Source organism: Vulpes lagopus, chromosome 3 (genome assembly GCF_018345385.1).
Source record: "Vulpes lagopus strain Blue_001 chromosome 3, ASM1834538v1, whole genome shotgun sequence".
Classification (NCBI taxonomy): domain Eukaryota; kingdom Metazoa; phylum Chordata; class Mammalia; order Carnivora; family Canidae; genus Vulpes; species Vulpes lagopus.
This window is the reverse complement of record NC_054826.1, coordinates 145,603,492-145,626,729: the sequence shown is the minus strand read 5'-3', so window position 1 is coordinate 145,626,729 and position 23,238 is coordinate 145,603,492. Positions and strand designations below refer to the sequence as shown.

The window sequence follows — 23,238 nt, the reverse complement described above, 5'->3', positions numbered from 1 at the left end:
CCGGCCACCCCCGACGCCCGGGCTCGTCCACTTACCGCCGGGCCTCTCGCCGCTCTCAGCGGCTTCCTCCACCTCCTCCGGCCGCGCAGGCCTCTCTCCGGGCCCCGCCCCTCCCCGGCCGGCCCCGCCCTGCGCTAGCGAGGGGGGCGGAGCCTCGGGGGAGACGCCGGGTCCCGGGCTGACCTTCTGACGCGTTTCCCATGGCTGACTCCGCCGGGCCGCGCTCGCCGGGCCTCAAGGCTCGGACGCCCCGCGCTTCCCGAAACGCCTCAGGTAAGAAGGGCCTGAGAACCGAGCCCCTCGAGGGTTCCACACGGAGGCGCGCGGGACACACCCGGAAGACTGCTCCGGGGCAGGGAAGGCCCAGAGCGTCCCATCCCCGGCCTCGGGTCTTCTGGGAAAGACCTCCACACCCTCACCTCTTCACACCGGTGTTCCAAGATTTGCCCCAGAACCGGTCTCTGAGGGAAAGGGAGTAGAGGAGCTGGAGTCTAGAGCTGGCTCGCCAGAAGGGGCAAGCGACCGGGGCAGCCCGGCTTGGAGCTGCACTCCTGCTTTAGCTCCGGGTCCTCTGAGGCGTCACCCCACCCCTGCTCTTTCCCTGTGAGCGAACATTCGGGGGAACATTTCGGGTTGCCTACACCTCAGATTTGCAGGAGCCCGTGACCATGCAGCTGTTTTACATGAGAAAATTCAATCCCCGAGGAGATTACATTTTAACCAAGAAGAATTCGGGAATAATTAGCAAACTGAATTCCGCTTGCCCATGTCATTCGTTTTGCAAACGGGATTGGAAAGTAACGTGTGGGGAAGAAAGAAAAAAGGTTGTCTGCAGTTTCGGTAGGAATCTGTCCTGTAAACTAGTGTGTTTGCGAAGACTTGAACTCCACAATAATTTTATTATTATAAATGTAAAATATTTTTATTGTAGGTGCTAAACAGACAAATGCTTTAAAACAAGAAGATGCTTCTAAAAGGTAGGAGAACTACTTGGACAACTGCATTAGCTTATCTATTTATCTCATGTTGTTTTAACCATTTCTATAAACAAGAATGGGAGATACTTAAATTATGCGAAAGAAAGAGAGGATCAGAAAAGCACTATGATTTCTCATATATAGACTCATTATATCTCTCTACTCCAGGCTTTAAGAAAACCAAATCAAGACACTTTTAGATTGCTGGTGAAGGTATGAGTATCTGTAGAAAGATGTCTAAGGGAATAAACATTCTTCAGTTAAGCAGGTACTCCTTTTCCACCTCTTCAGGTCCACTTGCCTTTTATTACTTTATATACCAGAGACTCCAAGAAACCTTTACTGTTCTTCGTTTACATTATGTCCATATTTTCAGCAAAAAAGTCCTATTCTGTTGCTTGGCGTCTCCTAAACAGACTAGATTTACCTCCTGTCACAAAGTTTCTAGAATAGGAGTAGTCTATGAGAATGATTTAAATACATAGGTCAGTATTTTATTCTCAAAAAAAAAAAAAAAAGATTTATTGGGATACCTGGGTGGCTCAGCAGTTGAGCATCTATCTGCCTGTGGTTCAGGGCATGATCCTAGGATCCAGGATCCCCTCTCTCTCCCTCTCTCTCTCTCTCGTGTGTGTGTGTGTATGTGTCTCTCATGAATAAATAAAATCTTAAAAATATGTTTATTCATTTTAGAGAGTGAGCAAGTACATGTATGGGATGCAGGTGAAGAGGGAGTAGAAGAAGAGGGAAAAGAGAGACTCTAAAGCAGACTCCCCACTGAGTGTGGAGCCTGACTCAGGGCTTGATCTCACAATCCTGAGATCATGATCTAAGCTGAAACCAAGAGTCAGATGCTTAACCACCTGAGCCGCCTAGGGGTTTCAGTGATTTATCCTTTTATATCAGGCAGGTAGTGGCTGTCATTTACTCATTCTTTCAAAAATTATTTACCAAATAGGAGATATGCCAGGCCTGTGTTAAGCCCTGAGGATAGGTTTTGAGCAGAATAGACACAGTTCTTTTCTACTGGAACAGAGAAATACCGATTAAATTGTCACAACTGAATACATAATTACATATTGTGATAAGTGCTATAAAGGAAAAGACTATGAAGTTATCAGATGGAACTAATAGGTGTTCAGATTAGCTGGGGATTCTCAGGGAAAGACTTTGCTAAGGAAGTAATAAACCGAGCCCTGAAGGCTAACTAGGCATTAACCAGAGTCCTGAGGAGAGTCCAGCCAGAGATGGCAGTATATATGAAGGCCCTGAGAAGAAAAAGGTCAGTTCAAGGAAAGGAAAGATACCCGTAGTAGTGTATGGCATTTTGAGCAAGGGAAGAAAGGAGCATAGGAAAAACTTAGGATTCCATTCTTAGAGAATCTGGTGGGCCATGGTGAGAAATTTAGATTTTCTAAGTTCAAATGTAGTAGTATATGGCATTTTGAGCAAGGGAAGAAAGGAGCATAGGAAAAACTTAGGATTCCATTCTTATAGAATCTGGTGGGCCATGGTGAGAAATTTAGATTTTCTAAGTGCAAATATGAAAACATCAAGTAATAGAGTGATGAAATTTAAGTTTAAAAAGTTTTAAGAGGAGTGCCTGGATGGCTCAGTGCTTGAGCATCACCTTTGGCTTGGGGCGTGATCCCCAGGTTCTGGGAGAGTCCTGCATGGGGCTCCCATGAGGGAGCCTGCTTTTCCCTCTATGTCTCTGCCTCTCTCTGTGTGTCTCTCATGAATAAAAATCTTTAAAAAAAAATTAAAAATAAAAAAATAAAAGTTTTAAGATGTTAGCGATGGTGATCATCTAGGAATAGAGAAATTGGATGAATTTGAGATCTATATTTTTAAAGATTTATTTATTTACTTGAGAGAGAGCATGCGAGAAGAAATTTAAAAAATTAACGGATGGGAGGTACAGAGGGAGAGGGAAGGAGGGCTTTCTGCTGAGCAAGGAACATAGTACAGGGCTCACTACCATGATCCTGAGTGGAAACCAAGAGTTGGACACTTAACCAACTATGCAACCTGAGTGCCCCTTGCGATCTATTTTAGAGAATATTTCCCTGTAGAGTAGCATGACTTGGTTTTATGATACACTCCAAGAGTAAAGTTAATACTGATAATGATGGTAATTTGCAACTTTCTTCAATTGTGTGATCTGACCACAAACCCAAGAAGATTATATTTTATTTTGAGCAGCATAGTGTGAGAAGTATAGATACACTGAAATGTATTGGGGGCAAATTACCCAGGATGATGAAACAATTAAAAATCCATGGGGTAACTAACCAAATAGTTGTTGAAGGGAATGAACCTTTATAAATCTATGCCCACTGAAAAATACTTCAACATCAATCCAATCAAATACTATTAAGCCAGGAATTAAAGAGCTTTACAAAAATGTAAAATAATTCTTCTCTTTTCACAAAATATGTAATAGGTTCATTACTACTTTTGTTACATGAATTAATAAGTGCTCTACATTTTTCTCATTTTTAATCCAAATATGGTGAATATCAATACATAAAATCCACATAAGCAAAAGTTCTAATTTTTAGAGTGTAAGGCAATGCTGAGACTGAAAGATTTGAGAACCATTGCTATACACCATACTATCTGTCATCATTTAGGACCAGAGGGCAACAGTGACAAAGGGCTGTTCGTGGGAAGCAGCTCTAGGCAACAGTCAAGAGTAAGTGTAGTGGGGCGCCTGAGTGGCTCAGTGGTTAAGCCTCTCCCTTTGGCTCAGGTTGTGATCCTGGGGTCCTGGGATCGGGTCCTGGGATCGAGTCCCACGTCAGGCTCTCTGCATGCAGCCTGCTTCTCCCTCTGCCTGTGTCTCTGCTTCTCTCTCTCTCTCTCTCTCTCTCTGTGTGTGTCTGTCATGAATAAATAAAATCTTTTAAAAAATAAAATAAAAATGTGAGTGAGTGTAGTGTGGCTCTTACTGCAGGTTGAGGTAGTTAACTGCTTGAGTCAACAATTCCTTAGTGGAGGTTGTAGACTGATTGTAGTACATGGCATAGCTTTTATTGGTAGGCAGCAATATGAGAAAAATAAAATAATGTTTTTCATAAAGCCAAATACATTTGATATAAACAACTGCCTTTTAATTTGTATCCATGTAAAAAATAATAATAATAATAATTTGTATCCAAGTCTTTTATACTTCTTTGATGTAAGAATGGCCTTTATGAAATCATGGGAGAACAGTTGTTAGTTGCAAATTTCTTCTTGTTTTAATGTTCCTATTTGGCAAAAGAAATAGTTGGCAATCCTGTGTCATCCTCCTTTTTTTTTTTTCTTTTAAGATTTATTTATTTATTTATGAAAGAAAGAGAGAGAGAGAGAGAGAGAGGCAGAGACACAGGCAGAGGGAGAAGCAGGCTCCATGCCGGGACCCCACGCGGGACTCAATCCTGGGACTCCAGGATCGCACCCTGGGCCAAAGGCAGGCGCCAAACCGCTGAGCCACCCAGGGATCCCCCATCCTCCTTTGTGGTAGAATATTATTATTATGTTATATTGTTTCTGTAGAATGTTATTGCTCTAGGCAAGGAATTAAGAGTGTAAGGTCTTGAGAGTCAATTAAAGGAGGGCGGTAAAATGAATACATTAAAGATCCAGATATGAGAGCCAAGTCAAGGCCCAGGAGGCTGGCTGAGGTAGTTCTGGTGGGAAAGTAGAAACCAGTGCAGGAAACGAGCAAATAAGTTACCAAGATGGTTGGATATCTTTGGTCCTATGGCAAGGATTCTCAACCCCTTTGCTTATTAGGATTGTCTGGAGCACTTTTAAGAAACACCAACCTCGGGCAGGCCCGGTGGCGCAGCGGTTTAGCGCTGCCTGTAGCCCGGGGTGTGATCCTGGAGACCCGGGATCGAGTCCCGCGCCAGGCTTCCTGCATGGAGCCTGCTTCTCCCTCTGCCTGTGTCTCTGCCTCTCTCTCTCTCTCTCTCTCTCTCTCTCTCTCTCTCTCCTCTCTCCCTCTCTCTGAATAAATAAATAAATAAATCTTGAAAGAAAGAAAGAAAGAAAGAAACAAACAAACAAACACCAACCTCCAGTCCCCGTCCTCAGAGATTCTGATTGAATTAGTCTATAGTGGGAGCTAGGCATAGTATCTTTTAAAGAAATCTCCTTAGGGGCACCTGGGTGACCTAGTGGTTGAGCATCTATCTGCCTTTGGCTCAGATCATGATCCCAGGATCCTGGGATCCAGTCTCGCATCATGCTCACTATAGGTAGCCTGCTTCTCCCCCTGCCTATGTCTCTGCGTCTTTCTCTGTGACTCTCATGAATAAATAAAATCTTAAAAAAAAAAAAAAAAGAAAGAAAGAAATCTCCTTAGATGATCCTAATGTGCAGCTAGGATTGAGAACCACTCTCCTAGAGCCATTGTTAATCAGATAGACTCTGCTTTTATGTTCCATGATGCGTAGAGACCAGCAAAGGATGATAGTCCTACTGGTGCCAGGGCAAGGACTAGCCCTCCTAGGAAGATTGTTTTCCTAAACTACATAGTCCTATCAATATAGTTATTTAATAAGACTTAATAACAAAAGCAAACACTTCCTTGCAAATAGGACTCTATCTTGTCAGACTGGGCTATCATTAACTTTTGAGACTTGACACAAATTTTTACTTATAAGAACAGCTGTAGTTGTCTTTTCCCCCTCCAATATTTCCTGATTTCTAAGGATTTCAAAGGAAAAGTTGTCTTTTTAGGTACACACAGGACTGACTGAGAGAGTATAAACACTAACTGGCAAAAAAATTTCACCTCATTTACTTCCTTATACTCTAAGCCTTGGAAATCATCCTGTCATTATGGCAGACTTCTGTGTGTTAATACTTTTAAAGTATTGGATCAAAAGTAAAAACATTAAAAAAAAACATAAAATTAAATAGCAGACTTCTATGTGTTAATACTTTAAAAGTATTGAATAAAAAGTAAAAATATTAAAAAAAATAAAATTAAATAGCATGTTGTATTTGTACTATATTCTAAGAAAATTGGCTATGATAAAACTTGTAAGTAGAATAATTTCTAAATTTTATTTTATTTATTTTTTTAAAACATTTTATTTATTTATTCATGAGAGACAGAGAGAGAGAGAGAGAGAGGCAGAGACACAGGCAGATAGAGAAGCAGGCTCCACACAGAGAGCCCAACATGGGACTCAATCCTGGGACCCCAGGGTCACCCCCTGGGCCGAAGGCAGGCACTAAATTGCTGAGCCACCCAGGGATCCCCCCAACTTCTAAATTTTAAATAATTTTTTTGTTTTTTAATTTTAGGAAAGCAGAACTAGAAGCAGCTGTGAGAAAGAAGATTGAATTTGAGAGAAAAGCTCTTCATATTGTTGAACAGCTTTTAGAAGAGGATATTACAGAAGAATTCCTAAGGGAATGTGTATGTGTTGAGAAATTATTACATTATTTAAATCTGTATGATATGAAACTTCCTTGCATTATCAAAATCTTTGACTCTGTTCTCAGTCACAAGATGCAGGGAGCATGCTGTGTAATCCATGCATTTTATTTTTTTTTTTCAAAGATTTATTTATTTATTTATTCAGAAAGAGAGAGAGGCAGAGACACAGGCAGAGGGAGAAGCAGGCTCCATGCAGGCAGCCCAACACGAGACCCGATCCCGGGTCTCCAGGATCACACCCCGGGCTTTAGGCAGTGCTAAACCGCTGCATCACTGGGGCTGCCCTAATTCATGCATTTTAAAATAATCAACTATTACGCATTCCTGGTTGTATAATGACTTTAAAATACACTAAAGAAAAATAACATGCCTGTTTAACCGCTTAATAATAGTTCTTTAAACAAGTCTGCTAATCTCACTTGATTTACATCACTTTGCACTAATTTTCCCAATGTTATTTTCCATATTCTGTGTGTTGTCCTATTTTAGTAACAGAAGGTTATTATTTTTGTTAATGTAGTTCTTTTAGTTTTGATATTTTAAAAACCTGAAATATAGATCACTTATGATTTAACACATAACAAGAGAATTGTAATCTGTATTAAAAGTTGTTCTTTTTTTTAACAACTCTATTGCATTAAAATTTGACCATGAGTATATCAAAGGGAAATAATTGATACTAGTTTATAAGTACCTAATCAGTCCCCTGTACAGGTTTTCAGAAGCTGAGAGATTTTGCAAAAAATTTGTCAGGACTCACAAGGACACCTTTGATATACATTGTTTTTAAAGATAGTTCTTTAAAAACAGGTAAATTATATTTTATTTTACATGTGACTAATTTTTTGAATAATACATTTTTAAAATGAATTTCATTTTAGTGTTTTGCTTTGGAATAGCAATCGCTATAGCACCACTTCTTTTTCCTGCCTCAGATTTATTTCATGAACTATGTATCTACAAAGATGCACAGTCTCCTGGCAGAAGTTTTTTCAGGTTGTTTGTATTTTTAATAATAGCTAACATTTTTGAGTGCTTACTATGTGTTGAGTGTATTTATTTTCTCCTCTCCATCATACCTATGAGCTAGACATTATCCCTCTATTTTCAGATGAGATCAGTGAGGTGTAGAGCACTGATAAATGAAGTTTTCCAATAATTTAGCAGAGGAAATGCTCCTCTCATTTCATTGTAGGGGAAGTTCATCACACCTGCTCACTACAGCGATGTCGTGGATGAGCGTTCTATTATCAAACTCTGCGGTTATCCTTTGTGTCAGAAGAAACTAGGAATTGTAAGTAACAGATATTTTAAAATAGAAGCTTTAATTTTTTATATTTAGCAAAATACTTTGTAGATAAGACAAGAAGTGAACAGGCTTGAACTAATGACATGAGTTAGCCAAAGTTATGATATGTAGATAATTTAATCTTGTAACATAAAGTTTATATTTATTACTTGAATTCTTCTTAAGCTATACTTTTTTTTTTTTCCCCTTTAGGTACCAAAACAGAAATATAAAATTTCTACCAAAACCAATAAAGTCTATGATATTACTGAAAGAAAGGTAAGCTTAAAGGCTGTTCTCACTGTGGCAGTTAATTTTTAATATACTAAATGGAATTTTTTTAAAAAGTTGAAAAGTTTGCCTTTTAGAAAGTAGCCATGCTGAAAGTTTATTTGAAAATATTTCATTCAAGATATTAGAAAAAACTGCTCATGCTTTAATTAATACTTGAACATTTAAAAATTCAAAGTGCAGGATCACCTGGGTGGCTCATTCAGTTAAGCGCCCAACTCTTGATTTTGGGTCAGGTCATGATCTTAGTGTAGTGAGATCAAGTCCCACATCAGGCTCCTGTGCTGGACATGGAGCCTGCTTAGGATTCTTTCTCTGTCTTCTGCCTCTCCCTCCCCCGTTAAAAATAAAATTTAAATAAAATAAAATTTAAATTGAAGATTAAAATTTGTGCATACCAGCACAACTTAAAGCAAGTAAACCAGGAACAGAATAGAGATCCAGAGACATACTAACCATGTATGTGGATACTTTGTATATAATAACAGGAATATTGTGGATCAGTGGAGAAAGTATGAATTTTTCAATAAATAGTAGTGGCACAACTAGTTATCCAAATGGAAAAACTGAAAATTGATCCCTGTTTCAGTGTACATAAAAAAATCAATTTTAGGTAGATTAAAGATTTAAGGTTAAAAGATAAACACAGTTTCAAAGAATATGGGAAGGTTTCTGTAAACATGGAGAATTTCTTAAATAAGATACACAATTACAGACAACAGAGGAAAAACTGGTAAGTTTTTTTCTACATTAAAATTAAAAGCAAAAAAAAATAAAAAAATAAAAAAATAAAATTAAAAGCATTTGCTTATCAGAAGTTTCCAAAAAAGAGTGAAAAGCCATAAATCAGAAGGAGGTATATTTCCATAGAAATGACTAAACCTAGTAGAATTTTTTTCTTTTTTTTTTTCTGAAAGAAAGAGTGCATATGTGTGTGAATGGGGGTAAGGGCAGAGGGGGAGGGAGAGAATATCCATCTCACAACGCCAAGACCATGACCTGAGCCAAAATCAGGAGTCACTTAACTAGCTGAGCCACCCAGGTGTCCCTAGAAAAATTTTATAGAAGGAACTTGATAATGAATGAAAAGATGATCAATCTTGTCAGTAATCAGGAAAACAGCAAATAAAAACATTGATTTACATGGGCAGCCCGGGTGGCTCAGCGGTTTAGCGCCTGCCTTCAGCCCAGGGCATGATCCTGGAGACCCGGGATCGTCCCAAGTCTGGCTCCCTGCATGGAGCCTACTTCTCCCTCTGCCTGTGTCTCTGCTTCTCTCTCTCTCTCTCTGTCTCTCATGAATAAATAAAATCTTTTAAAAAATAAAATAAAAACATTGATTTACATTCTCTCAGCCCCCAAATTAGCAAAATTATAAAAATCTAACAATATTAGGAACTCTTTATACTACTGGTTAAATATTAGGAACTCCTTATTCTACTGGTTAAATAAAATTGCATCCTTTCTGAGAAGAAATTGGTATTATCTTTCTGAGAAATTGGTATTATCTAGTAAAGTCAAGTTCACACATTTTTTATGGCCAAACTTTTCTGTTCTTTGGTATATATTCTTAGGGATTTCTTGCCCATATGTATTGCTATGTATGTATAGGAATGTTCCTAGTTGGATTAACAAAATATGCTATATGCATAGAATAGAATGTTCTTCACCCTTTTAAAGGAAGGAAATTCTGACACATACTACAGCATAGATGTATTTGAAGACATGTTAAGTGAAATAAACCTGTAAAAGGGACAAATATTAAATGATTCCACTTATATGAGATAACTAGAGTAGTTTGATTCGTGGTTACAAAAGTAGAATGGTGATTATCTGAGGAGGCAGATATGGGGATTATTTTTTAATGGGTATAGAATTTGATTTTGCAAAATGAAGAGTTCTGTAGATGGATGGTGTGATGGTTATACTACAGTGAGAAGGTATGTAGTGCCCGTGAACTGTAACACTTAAGAATGGTTAAGATGGTAAATTTATTTTACAACAGTATTTTTTTATTTTAAAAATTCTTTACAAAAAAAAAAAAAATTCTTTACAAATGTTTATCAGGCACATTGTAGTGATAGCAGAAAAGTTAGAAACAACTCAATTATTCGTAAACAATAAAGGTATAAATATAGAAACTACACCTCCATGAATCTGAAAAATATAATGTGGAACAAAAAAAATCCCAGAAAATATAGCAGTACAATTATATTTAGACAAAGTTTAAAATTAGGCAAAACTGAATGATATCTTTTGTAGGTATGTATATATAGATAGCAGTACTAAAAAAAGCAAGGGAGTTAGGAACACACAGTGTATGATAGTGGGGAATATGGAAGGTGATGCTATCTGAGACAGACACATCGAGAGCTTCAAAGGTATTATACATTATTTCTTACCTTGGGTTGTGGACTCATGGGTTTTCGTTATTTGAACTATGTTTTCAGTACATAAGTTGTGTTTCATAGTAAGAATGAAATAATTTGCTAATTAAAATTTTTTTTCAGTGCTTTTGCAGCAACTTTTGTTACAAAGCATCTAAGTTTTTTGAAGCACAAATTCCTAAAACTCCAGTATGGGTTCGAGAAGAGGAAAGGTAATTTAAATCATTACATATAATTTGTTGATATATTCCAGCTTTCTGAGATATGTAGAGAGTAGTGCTAGTTTTCTGTAGGATGTTACCATTGTACACATTTTAATTGTGGGGAAACGGCTTTATTTTAAGCATAGTTATTAAGTATTTTACACTTAAAATCAGAAAATTAATAAATATAAATGGTGTTTCTTTGCTGTTTTCATTTTTTAAAGATTTTATTTATTTATTCATGAGAGACACAGAGAGAGAGAGAGAGGCAGAGACACAGGCAGAGGGAGAAGCAGGCTCTGTGCAGGGAGCCCAACATGGGACTCAATCCCGGGTCCCCAGGTCACGCCCTGGGCCAAAGGCATCGCTAAACTCCTGGGCCACCTGGGCTGCCCCTGCTGTTTTAGTTTTAATCACAAAACCTGAACGTCACTTCTGCTATGTTAGTTATTTCTATTAACTCTATTAGTATAATAATCTTAGAGTAAGAATGTTAAAGTTTTCAAGTAGATACTAGATCTTAGGATCCAACTGAATTTTGTTAGAAAACTATGTACTAAAAAACAACTATGTACAAAGGTTAAAAAGTTCAGGTTACCAATTCACTCACTATTAAAAATCAGTACAGTATTTTTTTTAATTTAAACAAATCCAATATAATTTTTAGCAAAAAAATATTATGAACACTCCTGGGGTTTTGCCTCTTAGGAAATGTTTAAACTTTTACAACATTTCAGTAGTTGCTGAATTTGAGAGAAAATTTATTATTGAGGAGCAAATGCCATATGTAGAAAAGGTAACAAAAATTGTTATGTGATTGAACTATGTTGTCCAATTTCAAACAAGGTTAAATGAAATAATGTCCCAAATAACTCATGTTTCATAGAGAATATTGCAACACAAGGCAAAAGAGTATCAATGCTAAATGAACTTAATGACATAAACATAATGAGATGCAAGTTAACTAAAGACCTTTGCCTAAAGAAAAATCTTATTCAAGTCTTATCTGATGCACAAGGTAATATGAAACCACTGTAGTTTGAACTAGCATCATTTGTACTGAGGGACAGTCCTGTTGTTGGCTGACACCTTTGCCTGCAGATCCAGTGCTGTGTGGTTTAGAATATGTAAAGGGGCACCTGAGTGTCTCAGTCAGTTAAGCGTCTGACTCTTGATTTCAGCTCAGGTCATGATCTCAGGGTTGTGAGTTCAAGTGCTGTGTTGTACTCTGCACTCAATGTGGAGTCCTTACGATTCTTTCTCCTTCTTTCGCGACTGCCCCTCATTCACACACACTTTCTTAAAAATAAATATATATATATAGAGAGAGAATATGTGAAGCACACCACTCTATGACCTTTGTTAATTGAATTACACATAATGAAGACAAACTTGTTCACTACTTCTCCTCTAGCCTTTCTTATTTGAAGGATAAAGGATTGTAGCATTGTCAAAGGTGACTGGGGACCTAAGAGTACCTTCTTAACTATTACTTTTCTTTTTCTCCTTTCTTAATGTTTGTTTCAACAGAGCTGCTTATTGCCTCCTCAGTCTTAGGACAGCTGCACATATTCCATTCCCCAGCTGTTAAAATCGGTGTTTTCTTAAGTTATCCTTAACATTGTTTCCAGTGATATCTTCTCTAGTTAAATTTAGCCCATCCTCATATCTGCTTCAAAACTATTTACTAAACCACCCTTCCTGTCATCTTGATATTCTTCAGATACAGTTATTGGAAGGTTTCTGTAAAACATGGAGAATTTCTTAAATAAGATACACAATTACAGACAACAGAGGAAAAAACTGGTAAGTTTTTTTCTACATTAAAATTAAAAGCAAAAAAAAATAAAAAAATAAAAAAATAAAATTAAAAAGCATTTGCTTATCAGAAGTTTCCAAAAAAGAGTGAAAGCCATAAATCAGAAGGAGGTATATTTCCATAGAAATGACCTAAACCTAGTAGAATTTTTTTCTTTTTTTTTTTCTGAAAGAAAGAGTGCATATGTGTGTGAATGGGGGTAAGGGCAGAGGGGGAGGGAGAGAATATCCATCTCACAACGCCAAGACCATGACCTGAGCCAAAATCAGGAGTCACTTAACTAGCTGAGCCACCCAGGTGTCCCTAGAAAAATTTTATAGAAGGAACTTGATAATGAATGAAAAGATGATCAATCTTGTCAGTAATCAGGAAAACAGCAAATAAAAACATTGATTTACATGGGCAGCCCGGGTGGCTCAGCGGTTTAGCGCCTGCCTTCAGCCCAGGGCATGATCCTGGAGACCCGGGATCGTCCCAAGTCTGGCTCCCTGCATGGAGCCTACTTCTCCCTCTGCCTGTGTCTCTGCTTCTCTCTCTCTCTCTCTGTCTCTCATGAATAAATAAAATCTTTTAAAAAATAAAATAAAAACATTGATTTACATTCTCTCAGCCCCCAAATTAGCAAAATTATAAAAATCTAACAATATTAGGAACTCTTTATACTACTGGTTAAATATTAGGAACTCCTTATTCTACTGGTTAAATAAAATTGCATCCTTTCTGAGAAGAAATTGGTATTATCTTTCTGAGAAATTGGTATTATCTAGTAAAGTCAAGTTCACACATTTTTTATGGCCAAACTTTTCTGTTCTTTGGTATATATTCTTAGGGATTTCTTGCCCATATGTATTGCTATGTATGTATAGGAATGTTCCTAGTTGGATTAACAAAATATGCTATATGCATAGAATAGAATGTTCTTCACCCTTTTAAAGGAAGGAAATTCTGACACATACTACAGCATAGATGTATTTGAAGACATGTTAAGTGAAATAAACCTGTAAAAGGGACAAATATTAAATGATTCCACTTATATGAGATAACTAGAGTAGTTTGATTCGTGGTTACAAAAGTAGAATGGTGATTATCTGAGGAGGCAGATATGGGGATTATTTTTTAATGGGTATAGAATTTGATTTTGCAAAATGAAGAGTTCTGTAGATGGATGGTGTGATGGTTATACTACAGTGAGAAGGTATGTAGTGCCCGTGAACTGTAACACTTAAGAATGGTTAAGATGGTAAATTTATTTTACAACAGTATTTTTTTATTTTAAAAATTCTTTACAAAAAAAAAAAAAATTCTTTACAAATGTTTATCAGGCACATTGTAGTGATAGCAGAAAAGTTAGAAACAACTCAATTATTCGTAAACAATAAAGGTATAAATATAGAAACTACACCTCCATGAATCTGAAAAATATAATGTGGAACAAAAAAAATCCCAGAAAATATAGCAGTACAATTATATTTAGACAAAGTTTAAAATTAGGCAAAACTGAATGATATCTTTTGTAGGTATGTATATATAGATAGCAGTACTAAAAAAAGCAAGGGAGTTAGGAACACACAGTGTATGATAGTGGGGAATATGGAAGGTGATGCTATCTGAGACAGACACATCGAGAGCTTCAAAGGTATTATACATTATTTCTTACCTTGGGTTGTGGACTCATGGGTTTTCGTTATTTGAACTATGTTTTCAGTACATAAGTTGTGTTTCATAGTAAGAATGAAATAATTTGCTAATTAAAATTTTTTTTCAGTGCTTTTGCAGCAACTTTTGTTACAAAGCATCTAAGTTTTTTGAAGCACAAATTCCTAAAACTCCAGTATGGGTTCGAGAAGAGGAAAGGTAATTTAAATCATTACATATAATTTGTTGATATATTCCAGCTTTCTGAGATATGTAGAGAGTAGTGCTAGTTTTCTGTAGGATGTTACCATTGTACACATTTTAATTGTGGGGAAACGGCTTTATTTTAAGCATAGTTATTAAGTATTTTACACTTAAAATCAGAAAATTAATAAATATAAATGGTGTTTCTTTGCTGTTTTCATTTTTTAAAGATTTTATTTATTTATTCATGAGAGACACAGAGAGAGAGAGAGAGGCAGAGACACAGGCAGAGGGAGAAGCAGGCTCTGTGCAGGGAGCCCAACATGGGACTCAATCCCGGGTCCCCAGGTCACGCCCTGGGCCAAAGGCATCGCTAAACTCCTGGGCCACCTGGGCTGCCCCTGCTGTTTTAGTTTTAATCACAAAACCTGAACGTCACTTCTGCTATGTTAGTTATTTCTATTAACTCTATTAGTATAATAATCTTAGAGTAAGAATGTTAAAGTTTTCAAGTAGATACTAGATCTTAGGATCCAACTGAATTTTGTTAGAAAACTATGTACTAAAAAACAACTATGTACAAAGGTTAAAAAGTTCAGGTTACCAATTCACTCACTATTAAAAATCAGTACAGTATTTTTTTTAATTTAAACAAATCCAATATAATTTTTAGCAAAAAAATATTATGAACACTCCTGGGGTTTTGCCTCTTAGGAAATGTTTAAACTTTTACAACATTTCAGTAGTTGCTGAATTTGAGAGAAAATTTATTATTGAGGAGCAAATGCCATATGTAGAAAAGGTAACAAAAATTGTTATGTGATTGAACTATGTTGTCCAATTTCAAACAAGGTTAAATGAAATAATGTCCCAAATAACTCATGTTTCATAGAGAATATTGCAACACAAGGCAAAAGAGTATCAATGCTAAATGAACTTAATGACATAAACATAATGAGATGCAAGTTAACTAAAGACCTTTGCCTAAAGAAAAATCTTATTCAAGTCTTATCTGATGCACAAGGTAATATGAAACCACTGTAGTTTGAACTAGCATCATTTGTACTGAGGGACAGTCCTGTTGTTGGCTGACACCTTTGCCTGCAGATCCAGTGCTGTGTGGTTTAGAATATGTAAAGGGGCACCTGAGTGTCTCAGTCAGTTAAGCGTCTGACTCTTGATTTCAGCTCAGGTCATGATCTCAGGGTTGTGAGTTCAAGTGCTGTGTTGTACTCTGCACTCAATGTGGAGTCCTTACGATTCTTTCTCCTTCTTTCGCGACTGCCCCTCATTCACACACACTTTCTTAAAAATAAATATATATATATAGAGAGAGAATATGTGAAGCACACCACTCTATGACCTTTGTTAATTGAATTACACATAATGAAGACAAACTTGTTCACTACTTCTCCTCTAGCCTTTCTTATTTGAAGGATAAAGGATTGTAGCATTGTCAAAGGTGACTGGGGACCTAAGAGTACCTTCTTAACTATTACTTTTCTTTTTCTCCTTTCTTAATGTTTGTTTCAACAGAGCTGCTTATTGCCTCCTCAGTCTTAGGACAGCTGCACATATTCCATTCCCCAGCTGTTAAAATCGGTGTTTTCTTAAGTTATCCTTAACATTGTTTCCAGTGATATCTTCTCTAGTTAAATTTAGCCCATCCTCATATCTGCTTCAAAACTATTTACTAAACCACCCTTCCTGTCATCTTGATATTCTTCAGATACAGTTATTGGTACTTCCTTCAGCTAATCTAAAACAGTTTTTCCCAAAATCTTATTCTATGTTCAGAACGCCCACCTTTTCCCAGAATGTGAAGCTCTGTCACTTTATGCTTGGGGTTCTTGAAATTCTACTTTATATGCCCTTCCCTACCTCCCTAAAAAAGAAAGATGAAAATGGCATTGGTTTCCCTAATTTAGACAAATCAATTTAATTTACATTCAGTGTGTATAATGTGAGCTTAGTATCCAACAGGCTACCCACACCTGTACAAACGACACACACACACTTATGAAACCAAACCTGTGAGTTTAAATTGAAATGTTAATGGAATGGCATAACAAGCACACAAATGAAACAAATTTACTTATTCTAATGAGGACAAGTATTGAGGAGCCTTCAAATGCTTTTGAACAGAATTTGATCTGACACTGGTGTACAAAATGAATTAAAGAAGAAAAGATCATAATTAAAGAGCTGAAAGGCCCTTAGGGACAATTTAACACAACATCTTTATCAAACAAGCTCAGAAAGATTAACTGTATTTCTTAAGCAAGTGATAGGTTCTCAACAATGCCAGGATTCCAGTTGTTTAAAAGTAACCAGTGAGTAACCTATAAATATATAATTGTATACAGTTATACTACATGTATAACAGTAGCCCTTATTTTTGTATGATTCTTGTTAGTATATAACCATATTAGTATCTTTTATATCTCCAGTATCAGGTTTACCTTAATTTATAAATTCTTACTGGCAAGCATTATGTCAGTTTATTTCATGAATCCACTAGAGGTCACTGTGTCTTCAGAGAATGTTGATATTTTTAAGTGTTCCAAAGCTCAGAATTCTAGAATTCAGGCTTTTAAAAAGCCTTTCCAGCTGTTGCATATGTAAGCTCTACAGAAATGTGATTTTTAAAGTCTGCTCACATATAGTATCAGGTATATAATGTTAAATAGCATTCAGAACCTATCTTTTTTTTTTTTCCAAAGATTTTATTTATTTATTCATGAGAGATACAGAAAGAAAGAGAGAGGCAAAGACATGGACAGAGGGAGAAGCAGGCTCCATGCAGGAAGCCCAATGTGGACTCGATCCCAATACCACAGGATCATGCCCTAAACCAAAGGCTTAACAGCTGAGTAACAGCTGAGCCACCCAGGTGTCTCAGAACCTATCTTCTTTTAAAGGGGAAAAAATTGTTGCTTTTAAATGTCAGGATTTAGTATTTAAGGAAGAGATGTTTTCATTAGTTTAAAGTGTCATCATACTAAATCATATCACCATAATTAAGTCATAATTATTTTGTTTTATTTATTTTATTAATAATAATTATTGAATACTTAAAATTAAAAAAAATAAGAGCAAATTTTATTTATTTATTTTTTTTAAGAGCAAATTTTAAAATCCATTCAAAGAATTGAATATTTTATTGCGCTGACCACCATAGTATACTTTACATTATAATCCAGCACATGCATATTACTGTCAGTCTGTTATCAACACTAAGCCTTAGTTTCCTCATTTACAAAGTAGAAAGTTGCATTAATCTCTTAGTTCCCTTTAGTTCTAGTGTTTTAGTCTGAGTCAGTCACTGTCACCATAGTAAAAGTTTAGATAGGAAATGTTTTATTTATAAAAGTGATGAGAATTAAAATTATTGGCATAAGACTAGGGAAAGTCTGTAAAGAAGGCTGATAAAGGGTAAGATCAAAGTTTTTCAATTATGAAGAAAAACCAGGAATGTTTTATAGCATGTCCAGAACAATTTGAAGTTGACATCTTCAGGGAAACCATGATCTTGCACACTATTTGGAAATAGAATATTGAATTTGACTCAGTTTAGTTTGTCTTATATTGTTGTGAAAGCTAGTATAATTTACCAGATACCAAAATACTAAAATCTGTAGTGTCTTTTAACATTTCTAAAATGCTATTTTATACCATAGAAAGCTCTCTACCCTGATAATAAACACATATAGATAGATTTTTAAAAGATTTAGACAAATCCATGAATTCTAGCTCCATACTTCTGTTGAGGCTTTGGAATCGGAAGGGGCCTTTGGAGTTTTCTACTCCCTCATTTTTATTATTAAAGTATGAAAAAATATCTGGAGTAGAATCTTTAATGTCACGAGAACAGCCGTGTTTCCCACAAAATGTCTCCTGATACTGTCTCAGAGACAAAACATTGACCTAGATGACTTAGATCATGACGCAGTATGATGCTTCTCATGTTGTGAGTTAGAAATTTTTCACCCACTTGGTGGCCAGAAACAGACCACATACACTTAAATTCCTCTGAGACAGTGTACTCTTTTAGATAGTCATATAGTTATACTTATAAAATCTGTTTTGTTTGAATGTAGACTCTGACAAGTATTGGAAGTTTCTTTATAACCTAAAAAATCAGGAGTTAAAACTAAGAAGGACAAATGTTGAGAATCAAATTATGGTTTGAAAAATAAAATTGGGGTGAATTGTTAATGCTGACAGAGCTAAAAGCGCCATCATGTGGCCCAGAATAGGGGATTTTCACACATGCTTCTTGGCAATAAACAGTATAATCTCAGAGGTGCGGAAGCCAAAAACCTCTGCAGAACAACTTCTATAACCTCTTCCTGAACAGCCACTTCTGTTGCTTGGTATACAGAATAAAAACTTTCTGAAAGAGGTTTTAACATGTCTCAGATTATATTTGGAAAATCTCCACCACAGGGGGGAATTGTAGCCTGCTGCTTCTGTTGATTTATGTATAATATACCTATTCTGACCAACACAAACACATATATCTATATGCATACATTCAAAGAAGGTTTTTTGGCACAAGTTATTTCTAATTTTAGGTTTCTTTTGCTAAAGTTACAATTGATCATCTAATTTATACTTCAGTGAAAATAATATGAAATGTTTATGAAGAACCAGTTTGAAGGTATTCTGTAACATGATTTTTTTTGTTTTTTAAGTTCAGCTCATGTCGATTAGATTGAGAACTATCTCTGGGGCAACAAACTTTGAAGGGGTTGAGAAATAGAGCAAAAAGAGATGGCACTTTTAACAAATAGCTTTTGAATTTCATCTAAGGGTAGAAAAGAAAGCAGTATAACTTGGTGCCTCATTCTTTCTAAAACAGATCATATCAAAACAAAATGAACTTTTATATTGAACCTTTCATTTAATACCTCATTAAGTCAAATCTAATTGATTTTAGTGTCATGTATCTTTCTCCATTTTATAGTCTTGGAATCAGGAGACTGTTAAGGTTACTCATCAAATATCTCGAAACAGTGTTACATGTGGTTCTCTTTACCTGAAATCAGAAAAATGAAACAAAGGAGAGGAAAATAGTAGCTCCGGAAGTACATTGAGTTCCTATGAGAGGGGTTAAGCAAAGGAGATACCCTTACAACTTTGAGTCTTTTTTCTAACTTTAATTAGAGGCAGCATGTTGTATAGAGAGCTTGGACTTTAAAAGACCCAAATTTGAATCCTAGATTTACTAGTTGATTAACCTCTCAAAGCTTCAGATTCTTCATCTGTAAAGATAAAGTCATAAATCTCTGAGGATTAAATGAAGTAATGTAAAAACCAGCTAGCAGAAAGTATGGGAAGATGAAAAAGTCCTGTGGATAGATGGTGGTGATAGTTATACAAAAGTGTGAATGTGCTTCATGCCACTGAATTGTAACTAAAAATGGCTTAAGTGGTAAATTTTATGTAATGTTATACCACAAAAAAACTCACCTATCATATGTAGGCACTTAGTATATTCTGATTTTCCCTTGCCTTTGGAAATTAAGTTTTCTTTTAATTCTTAGTATTTTTCCTCAAAAAATGTCATGTAGCTGGATATTTTTCATAAAACTATCTTAAATTGTATTCATGATTTAAAATAGTGTTTACATTTTGACTACCCCTTCATTCAGCCATACTTAGACCTATTCTTATATGGGTTATTCTGCCTCCAAGATCTTGAAATAAGAGCTTCCCGTTTCTCACCACAACCTCTATCTCATCTATAGCTATCACTCTTGAGTGTGCTTTGTGACCTCATTTTGACCTCCTGTCTCTACCTTAGCTCTGTTCTAGGTTGGCCAGACCCTCATTAAATTAGCTTTCTTGTGCACAATGGTCAGCAGTTATAGTATTGTCCTTCCAAACAATCCCAGATTCTTTATCCTTAACCTTCTACCACGCCCAGCTTATCCTAAGCTTCAGTCATCCTTTTTTTCTTTGCTTGGGTTCCTGAACTTTATTGGGTAAAGTTCTCACACACTTTAGGTAAGCTGTCTCATTTAGCTTTTTAGTGCTTTACATAAGCTGTGTCATTTAATTCAGTCCTTACAAGATCCCTGGGAAATATTGTTACCCATTTCATGGATGATGGAACTGAGGCTCACAGAATTTAGTGACTCACCTGGAACACTTGGCTCATATATAGAGATTTGAGATTTAAACCGAAGTCTGTCTGGTACCAAAGCCTACTCTCTGTGCATTTCTCTGGCCTGGTTACAGTTTATTCTGTGTAGTCTGAATTGTGTGCTCCCATTTTTTTTCTTTGTTTCTTATTGACTATCTGATACGTTCAAATCTTTTCTTCTGTCTTTTTAAGATTTTTAATTTATTTATTCACGGGAGACACAGACAGAGATGCAGAGACATAGGCAGAGAAGGAAGCAGGCTCCCCGCAGGGAGTCCAGTGTGGGACTCATCCCAGGACCATGGGATCACGACCTGAGCCAAAGGCAGACGCTCAACTGCTGAGCCACCCAGGTGTCCCAAATCATAGTAGATGATTTAACCTACTGCCTAACTGAAAGGATTGAGCACATTCAGCTGAATCTCCACTATTTTCTTCTTATCTTCTCTCATTTCTCTGCCTCATTGCTTATACAGTACTTTTCTGTGTTCCTGGTTCTTTTCTCCCTGAGGCTTGCTTCATGATTTATCCCTGTTTCTTCCTTTTTCAAGCTCTCCTTTCATACTGATTTTTTTTCTTCTACCTTAAAAAGGTTTTGGGGGGGAGGACAGAATCCTGAAAAATATCCATTAGATTTAGCATTTCTCTGTTAACTGGTGATCTTAGTGAGAGCCATCTCAATAGAGTAATGCATAAAGATTCCAGGAGGTAGGGATCCCTGGGTGGCGCAGCGGTTTGGCGCCTGCCTTTGGCCCAGGGCGCGATCCTGGAGACCCGGGATCGAATCCCATGTCGGGCTCCTGGTGCATGGAGCCTGCTACTCCCTCTGGCTGTGTCTCTGCCTCTCTCTCTCTCTCTGTGACTATCATAAATAAAAATTAAAAAAGAACACTTCTTATAAAAAAAAAAAAAAGATTCCAGGAGGTAGAGAGTTGATGACTGAATAGGAGATGTGGAATTGAAAAGTAGTGCAGACTTTAAAGAAAGCTTACAATGAAAAATGAGGGGGACTGCATGGTTGAAGGACAGGGTTGGTTGATTTTTTTCTAAAGATAGACTTAAATATGATAACATCCTAAAAGGAAAGAGAAAAAAGGGAGAGGTTTATGGAGTAAAACCTCAGATCCATAGCGTTAGCTTTTATAATACAAAATGTTGATCTTTATAGGTCCAACTGAATCTGAGGCTTTTCTTCATTCACTCAACAAGAAGTTTTTATTTCTTCCCTAATTTCTTGTAGCAGCTCATGTATCTCATGATACAAGTATGATACTTACCACATACTCTCTTGAATGATGCGAAATGTAGTTGAGCCCTTTGTCTTAGTTTGATTCCTTGCTTTACTAGTCACTGTGTGACTTTCCACAGATTACTGATCCTTTAAGTACTCGTCTTTTTATCTGTAACGTGATGATAATAGTAGTAGATTCTTAGGAGGATTAATATTTGTAAAGCTCTAAAAACAGGCATTTTCTTCCTACTAAATTGTAACGTCCTTAAGAATAAGAACTTAGTCTTTTTTTTTTAAGATTTTATTTATTCATTCATTCATGAGAGACAGAGAGAGAGAGAGAGAGGCAGAGACACAGGCAGAGGGAGAAGCAGGCTCCATGCAGGGAGCCCAATTTGGGACTCTATCCCGGGACCCCAGGACCATGCCCTGGGCCGAAGGCAGGTGCCAAACCACTGAGCCACCCAGGGATCCCCAAGAACTTAGTCTATATATTACTTAGTATACCCAGCATAATTCATATATATAATAGTACAGAATTTTATTTTTGAAGGAATTTGGAGGAATGATAGAATATACTCTTGCTTTTGCAGGTTAGCTGTTGAGTATAAGAATCCAATTGAGGATCATTGTCTACACATATTTTCTTCCCTATAGTGATACTCAGATCTCAGTGTAGGACCAAATGCCAGACAGCTGCAAGGTACTGAATCTTGATAATTTTAGCCAAGAAGACTTGGGTGGGGATGTGGGATAGGAAAAATGAGAGAACTACAAGTCAAAGTGGGAGGATGTAGTCAGCAGGCAATAAAACTCTCTGTTGTGAAAGTTAGCATATTATTTAGGCCAAAAAAGCTCTTAATGGGAGTTATAAATATCCCCTGGAGCAGTCAAGGCTGGCTAGTCACCATCCAAGTAGTGTCCTTGGCCTTGAGGAACACCAAACCGAGATAGCTTCCATGACTAGAGTTTTAGTGAGTGGGAAGAAGTAGGGTAAACAGGGTAATTTGGGTGATTGGGAAAGGATATGCCTCAACTGGCTGAGGGACTAAGGAAGAAACAAAAATAGATTACATTTTTACTCTCAGGAAGCTCACTGCCCATTGCCTTATTTTGCCTTTCCTTCTAAATTTTTTATTATTGGTCTTGGGGAATTCCTGAACTACAAGGGGAATCTCTCAAACAGGGATGACAAATACTGGTTTCATCCCATATGCCTCCTGATGTGTGTACTGAGAAGGAATTTAATGGGAAAGAGTGCCTTGATCAGTTAGTAGTGCCTCCCTTACTTGAGAGGATTGATAGAACCCATTTCCTGCAGTGCCTCTTATGCTTAAGACTGAACGAAAGACGAATAGATTATCTAGATAATATTATATAATTGATGTTGTGATCTTTAATTATATAGAAAAATACTTGCAACTTTGACATTTTTTGATTGACAGCCTTTCAGTTTCATAATTCAAATGACCTCTGGTTCCATCTATCCATTTAGCTTGACTTTTTCTAATTGAAAGTTTTTTGCAGTGCCTTCATTGCAACCCTATTTCATCCTTTAAAAGGGTTTAATACTCAGTGCCGGGGATCCCTGGGTGGCTCAGTGGTTTAG

The 23,238-nt window shown here is 36.7% G+C and overlaps 2 protein-coding genes across 2 annotated transcripts in view; one reads left to right on the top strand and one right to left on the bottom strand.

Annotated features, from left to right (window-relative positions):
• GLMN (glomulin, FKBP associated protein) overlaps positions 1–168 on the bottom strand; it is a 33,286-nt gene extending 33,118 nt beyond the window's left edge. Inside the window, exon 1 of the mRNA XM_041748673.1 lies at positions 36–168. The gene's annotated coding sequence lies outside the window, so the exon portion shown is untranslated. The remainder of the gene's footprint in view (positions 1–35) is intronic.
• The window catches only part of RPAP2 (RNA polymerase II associated protein 2), an 84,019-nt gene continuing 60,844 nt past the window's right edge, over positions 64–23,238 (top strand). The window contains exons 1-6 of the mRNA XM_041748578.1: positions 64–273; positions 932–977; positions 6,285–6,399; positions 7,616–7,714; positions 7,922–7,987; positions 10,510–10,598. Coding sequence (XP_041604512.1) covers positions 201–273; positions 932–977; positions 6,285–6,399; positions 7,616–7,714; positions 7,922–7,987; positions 10,510–10,598 — 488 coding nt within the window. The 5' untranslated portion in view covers positions 64–200. The remainder of the gene's footprint in view (positions 274–931; positions 978–6,284; positions 6,400–7,615; positions 7,715–7,921; positions 7,988–10,509; positions 10,599–23,238) is intronic.